The sequence below is a fragment of the Trifolium pratense genome, linkage group LG1, assembly GCF_020283565.1.
Source record: "Trifolium pratense cultivar HEN17-A07 linkage group LG1, ARS_RC_1.1, whole genome shotgun sequence".
NCBI classification, from domain to species: domain Eukaryota; kingdom Viridiplantae; phylum Streptophyta; class Magnoliopsida; order Fabales; family Fabaceae; genus Trifolium; species Trifolium pratense.
In genome coordinates this window covers 16,232,572-16,254,669 of record NC_060059.1, presented here as the reverse complement: position 1 = coordinate 16,254,669, position 22,098 = coordinate 16,232,572, and the positions used below count along the sequence as shown (strand labels likewise).

General features: G+C 29.8%; 1 protein-coding gene and 2 pseudogenes across 4 annotated transcripts; 2 read left to right on the top strand and 1 right to left on the bottom strand.

Annotated features, from left to right (window-relative positions):
- Nucleotides 1–277: 277 nt before the first annotated feature.
- Nucleotides 278–739, top strand: LOC123908039 (annotated as a pseudogene).
- A 7,056-nt stretch (nucleotides 740–7,795) lies between these two features.
- LOC123908013 lies at nucleotides 7,796–11,673 on the bottom strand. 4 transcript variants are annotated; one of them, XM_045958515.1, is made up of 5 exons: nucleotides 11,539–11,673; nucleotides 11,320–11,450; nucleotides 10,120–10,228; nucleotides 8,913–8,978; nucleotides 8,314–8,822 (listed from the first exon to the last, which is right to left on the bottom strand). In XM_045958515.1, the coding sequence occupies exons 2-5, from the start codon at nucleotides 11,433–11,435 to the stop codon at nucleotides 8,709–8,711; spliced, it is 405 nt and encodes a 134-aa protein (XP_045814471.1). In that variant the 5' UTR covers nucleotides 11,436–11,450; nucleotides 11,539–11,673; the 3' UTR covers nucleotides 8,314–8,708. The 4 variants fall into 4 exon arrangements, with proteins under 4 accessions (XP_045814495.1, XP_045814478.1, XP_045814487.1 ...); XM_045958539.1 differs by lacking the exon at nucleotides 8,314–8,822 and adding an exon at nucleotides 7,796–7,998 and having other exon boundaries at nucleotides 11,320–11,673; XM_045958522.1 differs by having other exon boundaries at nucleotides 7,796–8,822; nucleotides 8,921–8,978; nucleotides 11,320–11,673.
- A 1,675-nt stretch (nucleotides 11,674–13,348) lies between these two features.
- Nucleotides 13,349–13,819, top strand: LOC123908007 (annotated as a pseudogene).
- The last annotated feature ends 8,279 nt before the right edge of the window (nucleotides 13,820–22,098 follow it).

Here is a 22,098-nt window from a genome sequence, read left to right as displayed (position 1 = left end):
TGAATGAGTTTTGAGTGTTGACGATGGAGAAATTGGAGATGACAACGACGATGATTTAGAACTTGACATTCGATCAGATTTGTTGATTCCAAATTCAGGTGATCCTCTTGCTTCTATCGTTGAAAGCACATATCCTCAACTTTTACAAAACATGAACGATATAACGTATTTCCAAAATAGAGCTATACTAGCTCCTAAAAATTCAATAGTCGACACAATAAATGATTATATGTTGGATTTAATTCCTAGAGAAGAAAAAACATATTTGAGTTATGATACTCCACTCACACAAAATGTAAACGGTCAAATAGTGGATGATATTCATACTCCCGAATTTTTGAACACGATTTCTACGTCGGAACTTCCAAATCACAAGTTGAGACTTAAAATTGGAGTTGCAGTTATGCTATTAAGGAATTTGAATAAAAAATTAGGATTATGCAATGGAACAAGACTTATTATTACGAGATTGAGAAAACATGCTCTTGAAGGAAAAATAATTTCATGAAGTAATATTGGTGATCAGGTTTTCATACCTAGATTTTCTCTTACACCATCTGACGTGAGAATTCCTTTTAAATTTCAACGGAGACAATTTCCTATAATGATTTCTTTTGCGATGACTATTAATAAGAGTCAGGGACAATCTTTAAAGCATGTTGGGATATATCTTCCGTCGCCAGTGTTTTCACATGGTCAATTGTATGTTGCAATTTCAAGAATTACTTCTAGAAAATGATTAAAAATATTGATCATCGATGAAGACGGTGAAGATACGACTAAGACTTCGAATGTGGTCTATAAGGAAGTCTTCCGTAATATAACATAATTTTCTTTGTATGAATATTTATTCAAAATTATTGTTGAACTATCGTGTTTAATGTTACTCAACTTTTTTCATTTACCTTACATTATTGGAATTGTCATATCTTATTTAATCATTATATATGTTACAGCTAATCAGACCCGTACACCGCACGGGTCGATGTTCTAGTAATATAGAAATAAAATCACTTCTAACAACTAACAAGTGTTTGTTGAAGCCCTCAAAAAAAAAAACAAGTGTTTGTTGAACGCGTCAAAAAAAAAAGTGTATGTTGAAATTCGAAAATCAACAATATATATGTTTTTTTATTATTGTAATAATTAATATTATAATATTTTTTCGTAAATAATACTGTATTTCATTAACTCTCTGCCATAAAGAAAATCTCATATTTATTGTGTCGGATATATACAAATCTCAACCTATTTTATTTATTTTTACCAAATATCTACTCTAAAATGTTTTCTATTAAAAATAATAATGATTTTGTTTTCTTACAACATTTTTTACAACAAAAAGAGATTGTTTTTTAACAGTGAAGTACTACTCTTTATTTTTTAAAACAAAATTCTGGTAAAGAAATGATCGAAGAGTATTATTTGTTTACCAGAATAAATAAGAACGACAATTAAATAAGATCGTTAAATCAGCAGTCAAAAGACATTTAAAAATGAATGGAGCGAGTATATATGAGATCGGTTGATAAGGACTTACATTATATATACTAGCGTGCAGACGGCCTGCTCTTTTTATTTTGTTATTGCACTAATGTGTATATATTTGACTATTATGTGTGAAAACAAAAAAAAAAACTTGAAAAATACACACATTATAGTAGAAATAAGACAAAAATATCCAGCACCATAAGTAAAAAAAAAAAAAGACTTAAAAAACAAAATGATGAAACAAAGTGTTTGACAATGTCTTTCATTTTTAATGTGACTTAATTTGTTGTTTTTCAAAAACCTACTATTCATATATATATATATATATGAAAAATCTATAATATAATTTTTTATCCAACTTAGCAGAATAGAAAAAGCGGAACACACAGACGGCCGCTGGATTGAAAAAAAAATAATAAGAAATAAAATTAAAGTACATGTTAGCGCGATAGAAAAAGTGGATCACATAAACGGGCACGGAACGTGCCCGCTTCTTTTGGCATCTAGCGGTCAAACGGGCAAGTTTTGTGCCCGTTTGTGTGATCCGCGTTTTTTATTCTGCTATCATATATAAATCGTAAATATTTTACTAAGAATTTAATTTTTATTCAATTCAATTTTTGCGTACTTTTAGTTTTCATTTAAATAAAAGTTGTATTTTATGTGAATTGATTGACATAATAGGTAAAGAAACAACTTGTTACCAATATATGTTAATATGTGATCTTATATTTAAAAAAATGTGATCTTATATTTGAAAAGTATTTTCAAAAAGACTTCATTCGATGCGTAGAACATAAGAATGAAAGTTCATGATGGTTGTCAATAGGAAAAAATAAAAACTTTGAACATAAAATGAAAATCCATTTTCATAACTATCAATGTTCCGGTCAAGATAAGTATTTATAGGGAGAGATATACATCCATAGTTAAAAATAAGACAAACTATATGTTTGTTAATTGTTGATTTCATGATCATACATGTCTTTGTGAAGATAAAAAATAGATTTTTGACTTAAAACAATAATCAAACTCCTCTCTAATCTTCTACTTTTTTTTTAATCATTTTGTGTGCCTTTCGTAAGGATGACCTTCTGTTTTCATACTTTTTTCCTTGCTATAGTCTTCTCCCACTCTTTCCCCTTCCTTTCTATATCTATTTTTTTGTTGTTGATGGTGTGAGGTGTCTTCTCTCCTCATCAACCTTGAACAGATGTCAAAAAGAAAAATGAGATTGTAAAGCGTACAATAAGTTTCGTTAAAAAATGGAAGTACAAAAGAGACAATTAATGCTAAGATACAATGACATCAATCATCAAAATTGAAAAATGAGGTTTTTATCTTTTAGAAAAATTACAATTTTTGGAAAAATTAAGATATAATTACTGGAAAAATAGAAAGACTAGAAAAAAACTTTTTGATAGTGATTTTTCCTTCAATGTTATAGCATATACTCGTTGTAGGTGTGAAGCCCCTGACAAACCTTTTATGCTTTTCAAAAAATGTCAATATGATTTCCCATCTTTCTTTTCTTTCTGACATTTACTTTTATCTTTTGCAACGATTTTGAAATTAGGTCTGAAATAAGATGTAGAAAATTAAATAGAAAAGTAGAAACGAAATCAATTGAATGAAAAAAAAAAATAGCCTTATATTAATCTCTATGATGTAAGCACAGTTGAAAAAAAAAAACAAAGAAGGTTGTCCCTAACGTCCATGAATTTGTAGTGAAAACATTCCAAATATATATGTACTCCAATAAATAAATGACGATAAAAAAAATGATGCTCTAAATTCCTAAAAATTAAAAGATAAAATATGTTCATTTTCTTTGTATTCAATTGCTGCTTAAATATTGTACTCTAAATACAAAACTACCATGAGTAAAAAATAAGAGTAAGAGTAGTGCTGTATGTCCCGAAAAGTTACCTCCCGAAAATCACGAATACAATTTATCTTTTATTCTTTTCCATTTAAATATTAAAAAAAAACCGTCTGTCTAGCCAAACACATTCAAAACCACAGCTTTCATCAACCATTTTCACTCAAAAGAAACAAGAAATAAACCTCATTCAACAACACCTCTATTAAAAGAAAAAAAGACTCTAACTACAACCCCCCTCTTGATACACAATCAAAATTTTGATTCAAAAGCATGAGGAATTCCTTACAAAAATTGTCTCTATCCTCATGCAAAAGCAGATCTAAGAAGCCCCAAATCCCAATTCAAAAACACCATTGAACTTAACTCTAATCTCACAGACCTCAATTTTTTCGATGACAATGGCTACCATCAAATCATCACCGGCGATGATGTGGTTGTTGATGCATAATATAATATGTGTATCCATTCTTTGAAGATGAGAAACTGGACTTTAATCAGGAAAACAAATAGAGACAAAAACTGAAGTTTTGCGTTTAAAAAAAAAAAACAAGTAAAAGAAAAAAGAGAGAGAAACTGGACAAGTCGGTGGCCGACAAGGCACTACAAATCCTAGCCACGTCATAGCCACATCATTCGTGAAATGTTCGGGAGAAATCATTCGCGATATTTAGCATTAGTCAAAAAATAAAACTTATAATTAAATCTTTGGTTGTTCTAAAACACTTGCAGATTCAATCAAAAATCACTAAAAACAAAAAGGATGAATCTACGAACAACCTCACAACATTCATATTAATAGCATAAAACAACAAATTAATTAAGCCTACATATTTTACTATATTAAAGTGTCTGAAATATCCATGTATCCGGATCTGTAGCCTTGACGACACCAAAATCATTGATTTTCTCTGCACTAGATCGACCTTAATTTTTCAACCTGAAACAAATAAATATTGTACCAAGACGGGAAAACGAAATACGTCGCACTAAGACATTCTTATATAGGCACAAAAGATATAGACACAAGGGATGGATGCCAATTTTTGATTATTCTCAAAGTTTCAAGTGGTTGTTAAGGTTTTTTATTTTAAAATATTTTTAAAATTTTAAAATGCCACATAATCAATTTTTATTCAAAAATATCAACGGAGGGCTAACAAATGTAAAATGGGATAAACATGGGGACAATTGAAACTTAGGGGCTAAAATCGAATAATTGTAAAAGTTAGGGGGTTAAACTCGTACATTTATAAAATTTGAGGGTCAAAACTGCATTTAATCCCTCAATTAAAGACATCGTCATTATAAACATTAAATTTGATCTAGTTTTGGAAGTTTGTGTAGTATGCATCAAGTCTAGGTTCGCTCTTCACTTGCTCCATTGTAAAAAATTTAAAAATAAAAAAGAAAAAACATGTTCATTATTGTCACACCATTTAAACACAGTATTAACCGAAGGAAAAAGCTAGCATGTGTCCTTTTAAGAATCTAAATAAAGTAATGTTTTATTGAAATCCGTGCATTTATTTGAATTTTAAACTTTTCATAAATTAAATGCACAAACTTTGAGAGAATATTTCTAATTAAATATTCTTAACATGTAAGGGCACATGTTAGCATAATCCTTAACTGAAAAATACATTTGAATATCATGTTCCACGGAAATTTTCTGGAAATTTGAATCAATGTAATCTTCCCATTTATTTTTCTACATTTGCCTTCTACAACTTAAACTTGGAAAAAACATCAAATTATGTTTCAGGAAATCGCTCAAACCTTGCATGATAAATCATCAATATTACAATATATAAGTCATAAATACTTAGAAGTTAGAACACACCATAATGTTAATTGTTGCACACATAAGTTTGATTGCAAAGCGAACCCACTTGGGTTGATTTGGTGGTATCATATTGGAATCTGGGAGTGTGCGCCTCCATAAGGTCTTAGGTTCTATTCTCTTTGGTACCAATTTAGGTGATCTAATTTAGCTTTTTCAAAACAAAAAGTTTGATTGCAAAGCACAAAACACAAGATAAAAGATAGGACTAGTTAAACAATTATTTGAATACTTATTTGAAACTCAAATCAATTAAGTTTCTAATGACTTGTTTTAGAATCAAAACAAAAAAGTTGGACACAATCTAGGTAATACAATAAGAAACAATATTTACACAAGGAATTAAACTTATGCGATTTTTCATATGTGTACTAAATACGAAAGGTAAAACGTCAAAAATGCGGAGGCAAAACCACAATACAGCAGGCATTGCTAAGGTTAGAGCAATTGTATTTGTTTGTCTCCAAATAAACTTAACCAAAAAGTAGAATCACAATGTTTTAATATCTAATTTATACTAAAATCAAATAGATTTTATGGACTTCAAGCATGTTGTAAAAATTTAGTTCTTCAGGAACTCAACAACAAATCTTTACAATCTTTCATGAAATCAACAAGCACATTCTAAATAAGTAGGATTCATATGAGCATAACTGAAGTCACCATAAACGAAATGAGTCTTGATATTTTTCTCTTTATTTTTTGAGTGATGGTTCATAAAGATCAACAAAATCCTTTGGTGTACGACATGTACAATACCAATGACCTTGCCTCCACAACCATAATATATATTTTCATTAGTTTTGCTAATTTGCCCACTTTATCCTTTTTCATTCTTTTCATATTTTTTTTCACTTCTAGTGAGAAGCCGAGTTCTTAAAATTAACATGACCATGACTATTAACACAATCATGACCCCAATTTTGTTCATGGTAATTATGTGTTGCTACATTCACTTATGGGAATGGAGTAACATCATCAGTGGGACGGATTTCATTCACTTCTGGGAATGATTATTCGTTCATTTATCATTGATACTATCATCAAATAATAAAATTAAGCAAATAAATAGATAAACATAATGAATAGTAACATACTCCAATTATTTTTAGTAATACTAATATAATGTAACATACTGAAATTTATAATGCAAATTAAATAGCAACATACTTCATTCAAAAAAAAAATAGTAACGTACTGAAAGTTGGTATAGGTAACATATCGAAAATAAATTGGCATATGATTATATGTGTTGGCTTGTTAAAAATAATTTGAAAAGTAGTAGATATTTATATTATGTATAGGTAAATGCTTTCCAATATGATGCATAAATCATGAGCAATATACTTGAAGTATTCTTATAGAAATATAAAATTGGCGCATAAATCATGATATATGTATATTAAATTATTGTTATTATTATTATAACAATAAATAAATTCAATAAAAATTATAAATTGCTAAGACAAAAAAATTGATAAAGTTATCCTTTAAGGATGCATGCATATTGAATTCTTTCGGAACTCATAAGAAATAATTTATATGAAGTTCTTCAAGAACTATATAACATCGTTATAATGTAAAAATAATCCTTTATGTAATCCTTCAGGGATGCATATAATAATTAAGTTCTTCATGAACTGTATAAGATATACTATAATTTAAGAGGAATATATTGGTGCAATCTTTCAGGGATGCATATAGATTGAATTCTTTTGGAATTAAAAAAGAAATAAACAAAAATGCTATATAAAATATTAACAAAAAAATTATATAAAAAAATATAAATTGATTTTACTTATATCTATGAATCTTCCGGATTCATATTTTAAAAGATATTTTACGATACTTTTAGGAACGTAGGCTTATGAATCTTCAGGATTCATATTTTAAAATTTCATCTCACACTATGAATCTTCAGGATTCATATTTCAAAATTTCAACACAATACTTCTGGATCGTAGGTTATGAATCTTCATGATCCATATTTCAAAATTTTCATAATAGTGTTTTCATATAAAAAAATAAAAAAAAGATCTGAAAAAATAGAATAAAAAAAATACAGAAAATAAAATTATCACTTCCCATGATTGTTATACCTTTCTTCAAAGAGAAGAGACTATCGTGCTGATAACGTGTTATGAACTATTTCTAAAGATGAGGAAGAATATAGAAGAGAAGAGATGAATGAGAGAAAGAGAAAGGAATAAACTTTGTATTATTCTATTCACAAGTGTTTTACATTGTAACAAAGAGATCCTAGTTACAGGACACATTTAGAGGATAAGAAAACCTACACAATAATGGACTTCATTAAGTATTATTATTCATAATAACATGAACTATATAAGCAAAATATTTTAATGGGCGAATGTCTTTTTTTATAGGGTAAATGATCATTTATCCCCCCACAAAATAAGCAAATTTTCGTTTACCCCCTATGCAGATTTTTTTTCTGTTTACCCCCTGCAAAAAACAGATTCACTCATGTAACACCCTTAATTTTTACCCTTTAATTTTATTTGTAAAATGTCTCTTTAATAAAAATGCAGCGGAAACAAACTCATAAACAAAACTAATTTGCCGAAAGATTCAAATTACTAAGGTAAACACCACGGTTCAATTTAAAAATTCGTAAAGCAATAAAACAACTAAAATAAAATTTAGAGTTCCCCCATAGGACTTCCTAGCAAAGCGACTCAATTATTGAAAACGCAAAAGGAAGACAGCTCCTAATGCCATCTCCGGACTCTCAGCTATGCATCATTGTTTACCTGAAAACCTACGATTGCACATCGTAGGGGCGAACCAGAAAAGGGGTGAGTAACAACGTCACACAATTAACTGAATTCTATAGTAATATAAGAAGTAGCCAAACACATAGTAACAACAAGCAACATATTATCCTTTTGGACGACTGAATACTCACACAACACAACTCTTAGATACCACAACTCAACAAGCTAATACACACGCGCTACCAACGATTCATTAACTTCATTGCTACATCATTACTACACCATTATAAATATATAATTCGATATCATTATGACATCTTTTGCTTATTTTGGTTTCAGTATATAACCAAAATAAACAAAATAAACGGTTGGAAAAGCTTCAGGACATGATTTGGAACATGAATCAATTCGAAACTTACTTAGTTTGCCTTTAAATCGAGCTAACCAAATAAGTTTTCTCTTAACTATTTTTGAACTTTGGGTATGCTTTTCTATTGGTTTTTCTTCGTGTTTCTTGGTATATTTTGATTTCTGGAAGTGTTTGGAAGCTTTTGGATTAAAGAAATTAGAGGTTTATGGTGTTTGAATGACTTTCAATTTTTCACAAAAATGGTGAAAAAAAATAGTGTTGTTAAATAGTTTCAATATGTTATACACTTAAATCATTAGTCTTTTAAATGGTTTCCGTTTTGTTAACCCATTAATATTGTTAAACGGTTTCAGTTTTGTTAACCCATTAATATTGACAAAAATATTAGTCAATTGGAATCATTGGTTGCGCATATGGAGGGACATTGGGTCGAGCAGCAGAAAATTGAGATGATTTTGCTGCAGGGTCAGACACCCTTTCCTGGCTTTTGGTAAGCATCTGAGAAATAATATGTACAGAAAACTTGAATTCTGCACAAAAGTTTCAGGTAACATTTACTGCTTAAAATGAAATAAATGGAAGCTGTACCTTTTTACCTTTACTTTTTCGTGCCAAATTGTGACCATCCTTCCTTCTCCTGATATCTACTTTCTTCTGTAAGAAATGAAAAACAAACGCACCATCATAACATGCAGAAACTGAGTTTATACAATCTCAATAACACCCAGCTTCTTTATTTCATAGTTTAAATTAAGGATGGGGAAGGTTGCAAATGGAACCGAAGTGTCGTGCGCAATTTAATGGATGAATATATCATCAATTACCCTTTTGTCTCAGGAAGGAACAAGATGGTTACTCTTAAATATCTTTGTCTAAATGTCTAATAACTTGTGCAATTGAGTAAATCCTAACACGAAACTTTTTTATGACAAATCCACCAGAAGTTGGGTAAAAGTGGCTAAAAGCTTACGAAAAATAATTATAATACATAATTCCATTATTAGGTGACTATATTCACCATGCAGCGACATATCAAAGATAAGATTCTCATGTCCCAACAAACAAGAAAAGTTCTCATAAGTCACAACCATGACATGCAGTGTTATCGATAGTGGGAATGCCAAAAAAACTAAAAACCGCTATGTGAAATAGCTAATAGCATTGTGGACAAATAGCAGAAGCCGAATTGCAGTTGAAATATTTCAATTATATAAAATAAAAAGGAATGTTGTAAACAAATAAAAATGGGCCACTATGCAACCAACATGCAGACTCTTCAGTTTTATTTTTAAAAAGAAAGAAAATTCCTAAAATTGTCTGTTGTCCACTACATCTGCTATGAACAAAAATACGATGGCGGATACTATCAGCTATCGCTCTTATAGAGGAAATGGGATGGTATCACGGTTTTCATAGTGGACTCATCAAAATCCGTTGTGCAGTAGAGCTATAGCACCACTATTTGAAAATACATTAAACCCTTGAGCATTGTTACGACGAACTTCTAGAAAAGGATCATAATAAGATAGACCCTGATGCCTTGCTGATACATGATCCAAACAGTTCGTTAACCAATGGTCGTAAACTTGCATCTAAATTCTAATGTAACAACAATGCAATGAAATAAAGACTAGTTATATGGTGCACAAGTGAGATAAATGTTGTATCATACTCAAATTTGTTTCCACCATAGGATCAAATGAGAAGCGATGTGACTTATTGATATAATGGGGGAAAACAAATTTGTGCATGGTATAAATGCCTTAATGCAGAAACTAACGAGTATGTAGCTTACGTTTACGTTCATCCACCTGACTCGCAGTGCCACATCCCTAACGCTCTTATCATTTAGCGCTGGAACTATCTCTGCATAACGTAATGTTATGTTCGATATTGAGGCATACCTGCAAAGCAAAATTTAAAATTTTCATTAATTTATGTGACTACGTTACTACGTATATAGAATTCACATATATGCATTGCTAATCAAAATACATGTGTTGAACATTATGACAACACAATGAACTTACTGTTCAATCAAAGTACAGGAACAAAAAGTACTGTATTTAAGGAATTAAGTAAATACTAGTACTGGAAATTTCATTTACATTCCATTTCAAACTGCCATTTATCCTCATTTGCATATAATTAGTTTTCGGATCCCCTGGTTTCTCATAAAGCTCAGTGTGAACAGAAAGTACAATACACGCACGCATGTGTAAAATATTCAAACCCAATATAAAGCAAATAAGCTTTAGACTGAAATGACCAAAATGTCCAAAAATAAAAACAGATGAAACAGATATAAGTTTTAGAGACCGCTATTGAGTACTATGGACATGTTTGGATTGGCTTATTTAAGGAATAAGCCAGTCTAAGGATACACTAATCAAAATTCACAAATAAATACATAAGACGATATAAATCTCACATGTGAGACTGTTTGGGAGAATTTACGAATACGGCTTATGACAAACGTTGATAAGCTTTTCTCAGCTTATTTCCATAAACTCTCCAAGATAGCTTACAAAAACATCGTATAGGTCGTACGAAAACAATTTAACATAATTTTATCATTTGGTTATAAAAATTGCTAATAATACATATACACACTTATCATGCATGATAAGCACTTATACAAAAACAATACCTTTTTTAAGCTGTAATTTATCTTTTGGTTATAAAAATAGCTAATGCATATGCACTTATATGACAAGCCATTTAACTTTTTTTTATTCCATAACAAACGCTAATTTGTTTATCCAAACAGAGCCTATGATTACTTGCAAATAGCTTATTTATTACTATAAACCCTAATTCATGACTTGAACTACAAAAATAGAAGACAAACACCAAAATTAAATTGATAGGGTTTAAGTAATTAACAAATTCAACTCTCAAACTAAACATCAAACTCAAAACACAAAGATACGATATAGTAATTACACATTCATAATTCAATGTAATATGATAGGAAAATAGAAAATTAACATACTTTGTGAGTAAATCTTCAAGAGTAGCTTGTTCTTCGGGGGTCCAATATATACCAGGACCCAAATTGCCATGAGCATGTTGTTCTTGATGGTTACCAGTCCCAGATGAAATCGCCATGGAATTAACCTAACCCTATTTTATTGAAAATTGTTATTATCCCCAAAAAAATTAAAGATTGGAAATTGATCGTTGAATGATGAAATTCAGGTAAAAGGGTTATCGGAATGACGGTTAGTTCCCGCCGGCGCAAAACGGAAAGAGTGAGTGATGAAGGAGTGAGGTTGAAAGGGAAACGTGAGAGATAAGCAACAGAGAAGAGGATTTTTTGTTTCTATGCTCAAATTATAGTAAGAGATTTCTTAAATCTATTACTAATATATAACCACTATATTTCTTAAATCTATTACTAAGAGATTTTTATATTTTTTTAAAAAAGATATATTCTACTAAATTTATGTTATATTTCTCAGCTAAATCTTTAAGAAGGTAATTCGTATCCCTATATTTTCTCACATAATCTCCCAAATAACAATATCTTCCTCTTTATCCTCATCAAACAAACAAACAAATCTCTAACAAATAATCTCATTCTAATCCAATAAGTTTTAAAAAAGCACATAAGACGATGATATTTTTATATTTGAAAGTAAAATGAATATTTTCGTATTTTTGTATTTTTTTTATAGTTGTATTGTGGACAAGAGATTGTTATATTTTTTTAAAAAAGATATTTTAAAAAAATATAAAAAGATGATATACTTAAATATAGGAATAAAACAAATTATAGATAAGAACAAAATATATATCTTTTATTTACTAGTTTAAAGACCCGTACATTCGCACGGGTCTATTGACTTTTATTCAATATTTGAGTTTGTCGGTATTAGAGTTGTCAAAGGGGCTGGCCCGGTCCGGCCTGGCCCGGTCAAATAAAGGGGCCGGGCTGCCCGGCCCGTTAACTTCATGGCCCGACCCACTTAGCCCGGCCCGATAAGCAAAAGCCTACGTGGCCCGATGGGCCGGCCCACTAATTTTCATAGTTTTTTTTTTTGAAAAAAAAAAATATATTCTACTAAATTTATGTTTCTCAGCTAAATCTTTAAGAAGGTAATTCGTATCCCTATATTTTCTCACATAATCTCCCAAACAACAATATCTTCCTCTTTATCCTCATCAAACAAACAAACAAATCTCTAACAAATAATCTCATTCTAATCCAATAAGTTTTTTGTCATATTATTATTATTATTATATTGTGTTAATTATTTCTTGTAAACTTATTTATTCGATTTTTATGTTCAAGCGATAAATAATGATCCCGTTTATATTTTTAATAAAAAATTAGAAATTTTATTAAGAATATTTAGGACAATTTAATAAACTTTGTGTTAATATTGTTTATGTTTCGTTTATAAAATAAAAAAACTGTTTATGTGTTTTTTTATAGAGTATTGTTTTTTTATTTCTATATTTCTATTTTTATGCAATTTTTTCTTATTTTTTCTATATACTTTCGATAATTTTTTATTGACATAACATTTTATAATTCTTTTATTGTTATTTTTTCCTATTTTTTAAAATGGAAGTTTGTTCTTGATTAATACTATTTTATTTTTCTGTTTTTGCACAATTATTTATTTTTAAAATTTATTTTCTATTTAAGCTAAATCACTTAATTGTAACCAAAAAAAGCTAATCAGTCAAAGCAAAAATATCAAATTCAATGAATAAACTTTAAAATTATTTTCTATTTAAGTTAAATCAGTTAATCAGTGAAAGCAAAAATATCAAATTCAATAATAAACTTTAAAAAGAAAAGGTATAATTTTTGTTTGCATTTATTACGTGCGAAACAAACTTGATTGGGATTGTGTGACTTTTGTACCTATAATATAGAAATAAAATCACTTCTAACAAGTGTTTGTTGAAGCCCTCAAAAAAAAAACAAGTTTTTGTTGAACGCGCCAATAGTCGACACAATAAATGATTATATGTTGGATTTAATTCCTAGAGAAGAAAAAACATATTTGATTAATGATACTCCACTCACACAAAATGTAAACGGTCAAACAGTGGATGATATTCATACTCCCGAATTTTTGAACACGATTTCTACGTCGGAACTTCCAAATCACAAGTTGAGACTTAAAATTGGAGTTGCAGTTATGCTATTAAGGAATTTGAATAAAAAATTAGGATTATGCAATGGAACAAGACTTATTATTACGAGATTGAGAAAACATGCTCTTGAAGGAAAAATAATTTCATGAAGTAATATTGGTGATCAGGTTTTCATACCTAGATTTTCTCTTACACCATCTGACGTGAGAATTCCTTTTAAATTTCAACGGAGACAATTTCCTATAATGATTTCTTTTGCGATGACTATTAATAAGAGTCAGGGACAATCTTTAAAGCATGTTGGGATATATCTTCCGTCGCCAGTGTTTTCACATGGGCAATTGTATGTTGCAATTTCAAGAATTACTTCTAGAAAATGATTAAAAATATTGATCATCGATGAAGATGGTGAAGATACGACTAAGACTTCGAATGTGGTCTATAAGGAAGTCTTCCGTAATATAACATAATTTTCTTTGTATGAATATTTATTCAAAATTATTGTTGAACTATCGTGTTTAATGTTACTCAACTTTTTTCATTTACCTTACATTATTGGAATTGTCATATCTTATTTAATCATTATATATGTTACAGCTAATCAGACTCGTACACCGCACGGGTCGATGTTCTAGTAATATAGAAATAAAATCACTTCTAACAACTAACAAGTGTTTGTTGAAGCCCTCAAAAAAAAAACAAGTGTTTGTTGAACGCGTCAAAAAAAAAGTGTATGTTGAAATTCGAAAATCAACAATATATATGTTTTTTTATTATTGTAATAATTAATATTATAATATTTTTTCGTAAATAATATTGTATTTCATTAACTCTCTGCCATAAAGAAAATCTCATATTTATTGTGTCGGATATATACAAATCTCAACCTATTTTATTTATTTTTACCAAATATCTACTCTAAAATGTTTTCTATTAAAAATAATAATGATTTTGTTTTCTTACAACATTTTTTACAACAAAAAGAGATTGTTTTTTAACAGTGAAGTACTACTCTTTATTTTTTAAAACAAAATTCTGGTAAAGAAATGATCGAAGAGTATTATTTGTTTACCAGAATAAATAAGAACGACAATTAAATAAGATCGTTAAATCAGCAGTCAAAAGACATTTAAAAATGAATGGAGCGAGTATATATGAGATCGGTTGATAAGGACTTACATTATATATACTAGCGTGCAGACGGCCTGCTCTTTTTATTTTGTTATTGCACTAATGTGTATATATTTGACTATTATGTGTGAAAACAAAAAAAAACTTGAAAAATACACACATTATAGTAGAAATAAGACAAAAATATCCAGCACCATAAGTAAAAAAAAAAAAAAGACTTAAAAAACAAAATGATGAAACAAAGTGTTTGACAATGTCTTTCATTTTTAATGTGACTTAATTTGTTGTTTTTCAAAAACCTATTATTCATATATATATATATATATATATATATATATAGGGGGCTGCTAACTTAGACCCAGTTGGGTCTAAGTTAGCAAGGTGCACCTTTTCAGTTGGACCAAAATACCCATTCTTTTTAATTAATTAACCAAATTACCATCAATGGACGCGGATCCAGTGTCGCGCGCGTACCGAAGGACCATGGTTACAGACCGTTGATTTCCATCAGACAGCCAAGATCTGATCTCATCAAGACTGTCTGATCAATCAGACAACACAGATCATCCTGATCCATCAGATTCCAGCGCCTGCGCCACACTGGATTATAACCTGGAGAGAGAGAAAAATTTGCTTTTTAAAAGTAGGACACGTGTCACACAATGGTTGGCTGGGCGTGATTTTTGTTCATTTAATATTTTGAACTCAATTATTTCGTTGTAAATTAATTTTTTATTTATTTTTTTTATACCAAAATTCATAATTTTTTTTTTCTCTACAAATAGAGACTTGGTTCGTTTGATTTGGACACCGAAAAAAAAACGCAATTTTTCACTACCTTAATCTCATTTTTCACTACCTTACATCAACTCACTGAAACCATTCTACCAGCAAAATGGTTTCAGATTACAACTCTCTGAAACCATTGTACCAGATAAATGGTTTCAGAAGCAAACACAATTAATAAATTACTCACTGAAACCATTCTTCCAGTAAAATGGTTTCAGAATACAACTATGTGCAACCATTCTACAAGCTAAATGGTTTCAGAAGCAAATAACTAATAATCAACTTACTGAAACCATTCTACCAGCAAAATGGTTTCAGATTACAACTCTCTGAAACCATTGTACCAGATAAATGATTTCAGAAGCAAACACAATTAATAAATTACTCATTGAAACCATTCTACCAGTAAAATGGTTTCAGAATATAACTATGTGCAACCATTCTACCAGTAAAATGGTTTCAGAAGCAAACATTAGTTTTTAATTACCGTTTTATCTCATTTAATTAACTAAAAATAGTTTCAGGTCTCCAAAAATTTCATAAAATATACCAAAAGTTCCAGAATATTATCTACTATTTTCCTGGTATAATGGTTTCAGTGAGTTGGTTGAGTGGTGCGTGTTAAATTACAACATACAAGTAACGTATTTAGTAGACAAAAAATGAGATTAAGGTAGTGAAAAATTGCATTTTTTTTTCGGTGTCCAAATCAAACGAACCAAGTCTCTATTTGTAGACAAAAAAAAATTATGAATTTTGGTATAAAAATAAAAAAATAAAAAATTAATTTACAACGAAATAATTGAGTTCAAAGTATTAAATGAACAAAAATCACGCCCAGCCAACCATTGTGTGACACGTGTCCTACTTTTAAAAAGCAAATGTTTCTCTCTCCAGGTTGTAATCCAGTGTGTCGCAGGCGCTGGAATCTGATGGATCAGGATGATCTGGGCTGTCTGATTGATCAGACAGTCTTGATGAGATCAGATCTTGGCTGTCTGATGGAAATCAACGGTCTGTAACCATGGCCCTTCGGTACGCGCGCGACACTGGATCGGCGTCTACTAATGGGTATTTTGGTTAATTAATTAAAAAGAATGAGTATTTTGGTCCAATTAAAAAGGTGCATCTTGCTAACTTAGACCTAACTAGGGTCTAAGTTAGAAAACCCCATATATATATATATATATATATATATATATATATATATATATATATATATATATATATATATATATATATATATGAAAAATCTATAATATAATTTTTTATCCAACTTAGCAGAATAGAAAAAGCGGAACACACAGACGGCCGCTGGATTGAAAAAAAATAATAAGAAATAAAATTAAAGTACATGTTAGCGCGATAGAAAAAGTGGATCACATAAACGGGCACGGAACGTGCCCGCTTCTTTTGGCATCTAGCGGTCAAACGGGCAAGTTTTGTGCCCGTTTGTGTGATCCGCGTTTTTTATTCTGCTATCATATATAAATCGTAAATATTTTACTAAGAATTTAATTTTTATTCAATTCAATTTTTGCGTACTTTTAGTTTTCATTTAAATAAAAGTTGTATTTTATGTGAATTGATTGACATAATAGGTAAAGAAACAACTTGTTACCAATATATGTTAATATGTGATCTTATATTTAAAAAAATGTGATCTTATATTTGAAAAGTATTTTCAAAAAGACTTCATTCGATGCGTAGAACATAAGAATGAAAGTTCATGATGGTTGTCAATAGAAAAAAAAAAAAAACTTTGAACATAAAATGAAAATCCATTTTCATAACTATCAATGTTCCGGTCAAGATAAGTATTTATAGGGAGAGATATACATCCATAGTTAAAAATAAGACAAACTATATGTTTGTTAATTGTTGATTTCATGATCATACATGTCTTTGTGAAGATAAAAAATAGATTTTTGACTTAAAACAATAATCAAACTCCTCTCTAATCTTCTACTTCTTTTTTAATCATTTTGTGTGCCTTTCGTAAGGATGACATTCTGTTTTCATACTTTTTTCCTTGCTATAGTCTTCTCCCACTCTTTCCCCTTCCTTTCTATATCTATTTGAGTAATGCTAGTGTCACACCCACTAACACACTCTTTTTAACACACTACTTTTTATTGGTCCACATCATCAATTTTTTTAAAGCACTTACTTGCTACCTGTTGATGGAAAATGTGAGATTTTTTAATTTTTTTTTATTATTTGGTTACATTCATTCATCCTATCACACCTTTGCATTCTCTCACCGTAACTGTTCATCTTCTTTTACAATCTCCACTGAATTTTTTTTCTTCCATCTTCTTCCACACACTCTGCAAAATTCCAATGTTAAAATATAGAAAGCTACTTTTCAATCCTATAGAAATTCTTGATGCTTTAATCCTTTGGTACATGGTTTCACAGGATAATGCTTTGACATTGAAATTAAGCACTTCCTTTATCAAACAGAATTCGCAGAAACACTTGGACAAAATTAAACACATAAAGAAACAAACTCTACTGCAGAACAAAATCTAATCCTACAACTTAAAACTCAACTCCAAAAATCTGAAGCCACAAAGGCGAGAAATTGAATCTACCATCTTTCAGATGAACAATGTTATCAAAGAGCATCAATAGCAAATTGGTAACAAGAATTCTTAAATCAATTCAGCATCTGGATAATAATATCCATTGTAATACCCATCTCATCTCAATTTGTCGTCTAAAGAGAAAGAACCTAAAAATCAATTAAGTTCGCATGAAATTTCAAAGACGGCGACGAGGTTGCAACCGTAACGATTGGGTAAAACATCTTCGCATAGAATAGAGCTTGGTGCAGACGGAGAGAAAAACACGACGGAGGAGTAGCGGAGGAGCGAATTACAGAGAACGAAATTGATTTTTCTTTCTCTTTCTTTGTCTCTACAACAGGCTGAACCAAACAAAAAAGAAAAAACAGACTGAACCGGTTATCAGGTGAGTGTTTTAAAAAATGTGATGATGTGGACCAATAGAAAGTAGTGTGTTAAAAAGAGTGTGTTAGTGGGTGTGACACTAGCATTACTCTATCTATTTTTTTTGTTGTTGATGGTGTGAGGTGTCTTCTCTCCTCATCAACCTTGAACAGATGTCAAAAAGAAAAATGAGATCGTAAAGCATACAATAAGTTTCGTTAAAAAATGAAAGTACAAAAGAGACAATTAATGCTAAGATACAATGACATCAATCATCAAAATTGAAAAATGAGGTTTTTATCTTTTGGAAAAATTAAGATATAATTACTGGAAAAATAGAAAGAGTTGAAAAAAACTTTTTGATAGTGATTTTTCCTTCAATGTTATAGCATATACCCGTTGTAGGTGTGAAGCCCCTGACAAACCTTTTATGCTTTTCAAAAAATGTCAATATGATTTCCCATCTTTCTTTTCTCTCTGACATTTACTTTTATCTTTTGCAACAATTTTGAAATTAGGTCTGAAATAAGATGTAGAAAATTAAATAGAAAAGTAGAAATGAAATCAATTGAATGAAAAAAAAAAAAAAACATAGCCTTATATTAATGTCTATGATGTAAGCATAGTTGAAAAAAAAAACAAAGAAGGTTGTCCCTAACGTCCATGAATTTGTAGTGAAAACATTCCAAATATATATGTACTCCATTAAATAAATGACGATAAAAAAAAAATTGATGCTCTAAATTCCTAAAAATTAAAAGATAAAATATGTTCATTTTCTTTGTATTCAATTGCTGCTTAAATATTGTACTCTAAATACAAAACTACCATGAGTAAAAAATAAAACTTATAATTAAATCTTTGGTTGTTCTAAAACACTTGTAGATTCAATCAAAAAGTAGAATCCATTTCATTAGAGATACTCCATGAGATGTTCATTCAATCGTCGTAATAGAAACACATTATAAATGAAGCAATGTAACCAAGACTCAACCAAACATGAAATGTGATTATCGCATGGTAGTAACAATTGAAACAAAGAATGAGTATATATTTTACCAGATTCTCAAACTTCAAATAATAATAAAATATTTCAAATACTGAGTATATACATGATTGAAGGCTTGAAGCCATTTGAACACTTTTGTAGAAAGAGAAAAAAATTCGAACCAATATTAATGAACAACACAAATGATAAAAAATGGAACAAACATTAATGCACAACACAAATGATGAACACTAACAAAGAAAAAATAACAATAGATGAAGAACCAAAAGAGAAAGGGAGGGTGTGAGAGAAAGAGTCTTGAAATTGAAGCACCATCATTAACATAGTCTTTCATTGTGCGTATTTTCAATGTTAAAGATCAATAGAAAAGATGAATGTGAAACAAAAATCGTAGTGAGACATTTGTTTGTCGCATTGATGATGTCACTGCGTTTCAATTTCAATGAATGGACTTCTGCAATTAAACGTTAACAAATTTGGATAAAAATTAAAGACATATACCAATCAAATATTAGAAGAAAAGTTAAGGAGAGTGTGCAAAATTGCGTCACTCACATGACTACCCTTAAAAAAATTAGAAGAAATGACAATAAATAGTTATATTTCTTACTTGTATTTTTTGTTGATAGGTGTAACCTTTCTTACTTAAATTTCCATGATTTTGACCATGGCATCACTGAGAAATTGTAATGTTGAATCTCATTTTATGATTTAAAAACCCTTAATATTTTTTTTGACAAATAAAAGCCCTTTAATTAAGACTACTATATGAAGTCAAAAGGATAAAACAAAAGGAGAAGAAGGGGGTATTCAAATGGTAGTTGAATGAAAGGATGTGTAGTGTTGGAAGATAATATAAGCCGTTAACATAATTTTTTTGAAATGGTAACCGATATAGGATTTGATTTTTGAATATTTAAAATGAAAATTTTCAAGGGTATTTTGGAATTTTAAAAAAAGGCTACACCAAAAAAATGTTTTTCCTTTATTATTGTTATAGATATAGATATAGATATAATTCGATATCATTATGACATCTTTGCTACCTCATGACTACCTCATAATAATAATAATAATAATATATACGACATCATTTTGACATCTTTCTAACCTCATAACTACCTCATAATAATAATAGTAATAATAATAATAATAATACTTCAACAAAATTATAATCATTATAATATTACAATTCAACATCGTTATTAATAATATAGCTCAACACTATTAATAACCAACTACAACAACATGACTAAAACGACACTGCTACTAATAACGAACAACGATTTAAGACAACACCAACGATAGTCCAAACTTAGTCAAACTAATTAGTTTACTCTTTTTAACAGCGACCGACCAATACCCGAAACAGCTCCGACTCAAGTAATTTAATTAAAAACCAATTTGCAATTTTAGTTAGAAAATTAACTCAATTTAATAGACAACAATTATAAAATAATTTCAAATCTAGGAACCAGAGAGAGTGAATCACACCAAAGGGTTCTAAATATTCAAAATACTGTACATAATTTTTTTGGGAAATTTTCACGAAATTATAATATTTTTAATCACATTTTTACTCCAAATAATTAATTACAAATAGCTACGAGTGTCCAAAAATTATCAAAGTGGTACCAAAATTCTCGTAAAATTATTTATTATTTTAATGTAAAAAGAACTAAAACAATTGGAGTCCCCTAGAGGTCTCACGCGCCACCACTCTCCGGGGCTGCGACTGGGCGTTGATGACTACTGTTCATCGTCTTCGTCACCCGACTTTCTGCAGAAACGGGTCACAACGACCCGCGTTGACCCGACCTGTTATCCCTCGTATCTCAACGGATTTCGACGTTCTTTATACCGTTTTGATCGCAAATTAAAGTTAGAAAGATACCCGGTATTAATTTTTAAAATCGGAAAGCTAATCACATGTAAAAAGAGGCTAGAGTTCTCTTTAAGAAAACAACAACAACATCATTAAAACCATACCCAAAGCTCTCGGTTATGAGTTAGGATGGTTTGAAAACATCTCGTGATCGTTTTAATACTGACACGACTCTTAAAACATAGTAAAAATACCTCTCATGGTTTATTAGACTCAAAGCACAGCTTATTTATTCTTTTTAAAAGTGGTGATTATTTTCAATTTCTTAAACCCATCTCCATTGATGAACTCAGTGGTTCCATCTAAACTTTCCAACAATTAAGGACACGTATTCCAAACATAGAACAACACAAAATTTCAACAACACAATTAGGCATAAGAGTCCAAATAAAAGGAACATAGGACTCAAACAACAACAACAGTAAGAAGGAAATAAGAAAAACACAAGTTATAACCATAAAACTATAAATTCAGAATTTCCTAAGTGAGTTGGACAAACCCCTTACCTGTATGGTAGTGATCTCCGTAGTTTTTCTCCTCTTTCTTTCTCTCGTGAATCCTCTCTTTTGTTCTCTATTTTATTTTTCTGTTTCGGTAAACTAGTGGGCAATCCTAATTTGCACTACTTTAACCTATTTATAGAAAAAAACCTAGGTTATTTTATCTCTCCAAGTTATGAGGATTTTATTTTATTATTTAATATTTATTATTATTTTATCACCTCCCAAATCATGCTACAAGGCCCAATAACTACTTCTAAATCATTTATTTTCCTACTTCATCTTATGTACTTCAAATTTCCGTCAACTAATTATTTAACATGCTAAAATAATTAGATAATCACGCAAACACATCTAAACCATTAATTCCTAACAAAATAGACAATGATTA

Coding starts and splice junctions, on each gene's coding strand:
- LOC123908013 (XM_045958515.1), bottom strand. CDS start 11,435: ATGGCGATTTCATCTGGGACTGGTAACCATCAAGAACAACATGCTCAT. Junction 10,229..11,319: donor CTTGAAGATTTACTCACAAA/GTATGTTAATTT, acceptor TTTGCTTTGCAG/GTATGCCTCAATATCGAACA. Junction 8,823..8,912: donor GAAAAAGTAAAGGTAAAAAG/GTACAGCTTCCA, acceptor ATTATTTCTCAG/ATGCTTACCAAAAGCCAGGA.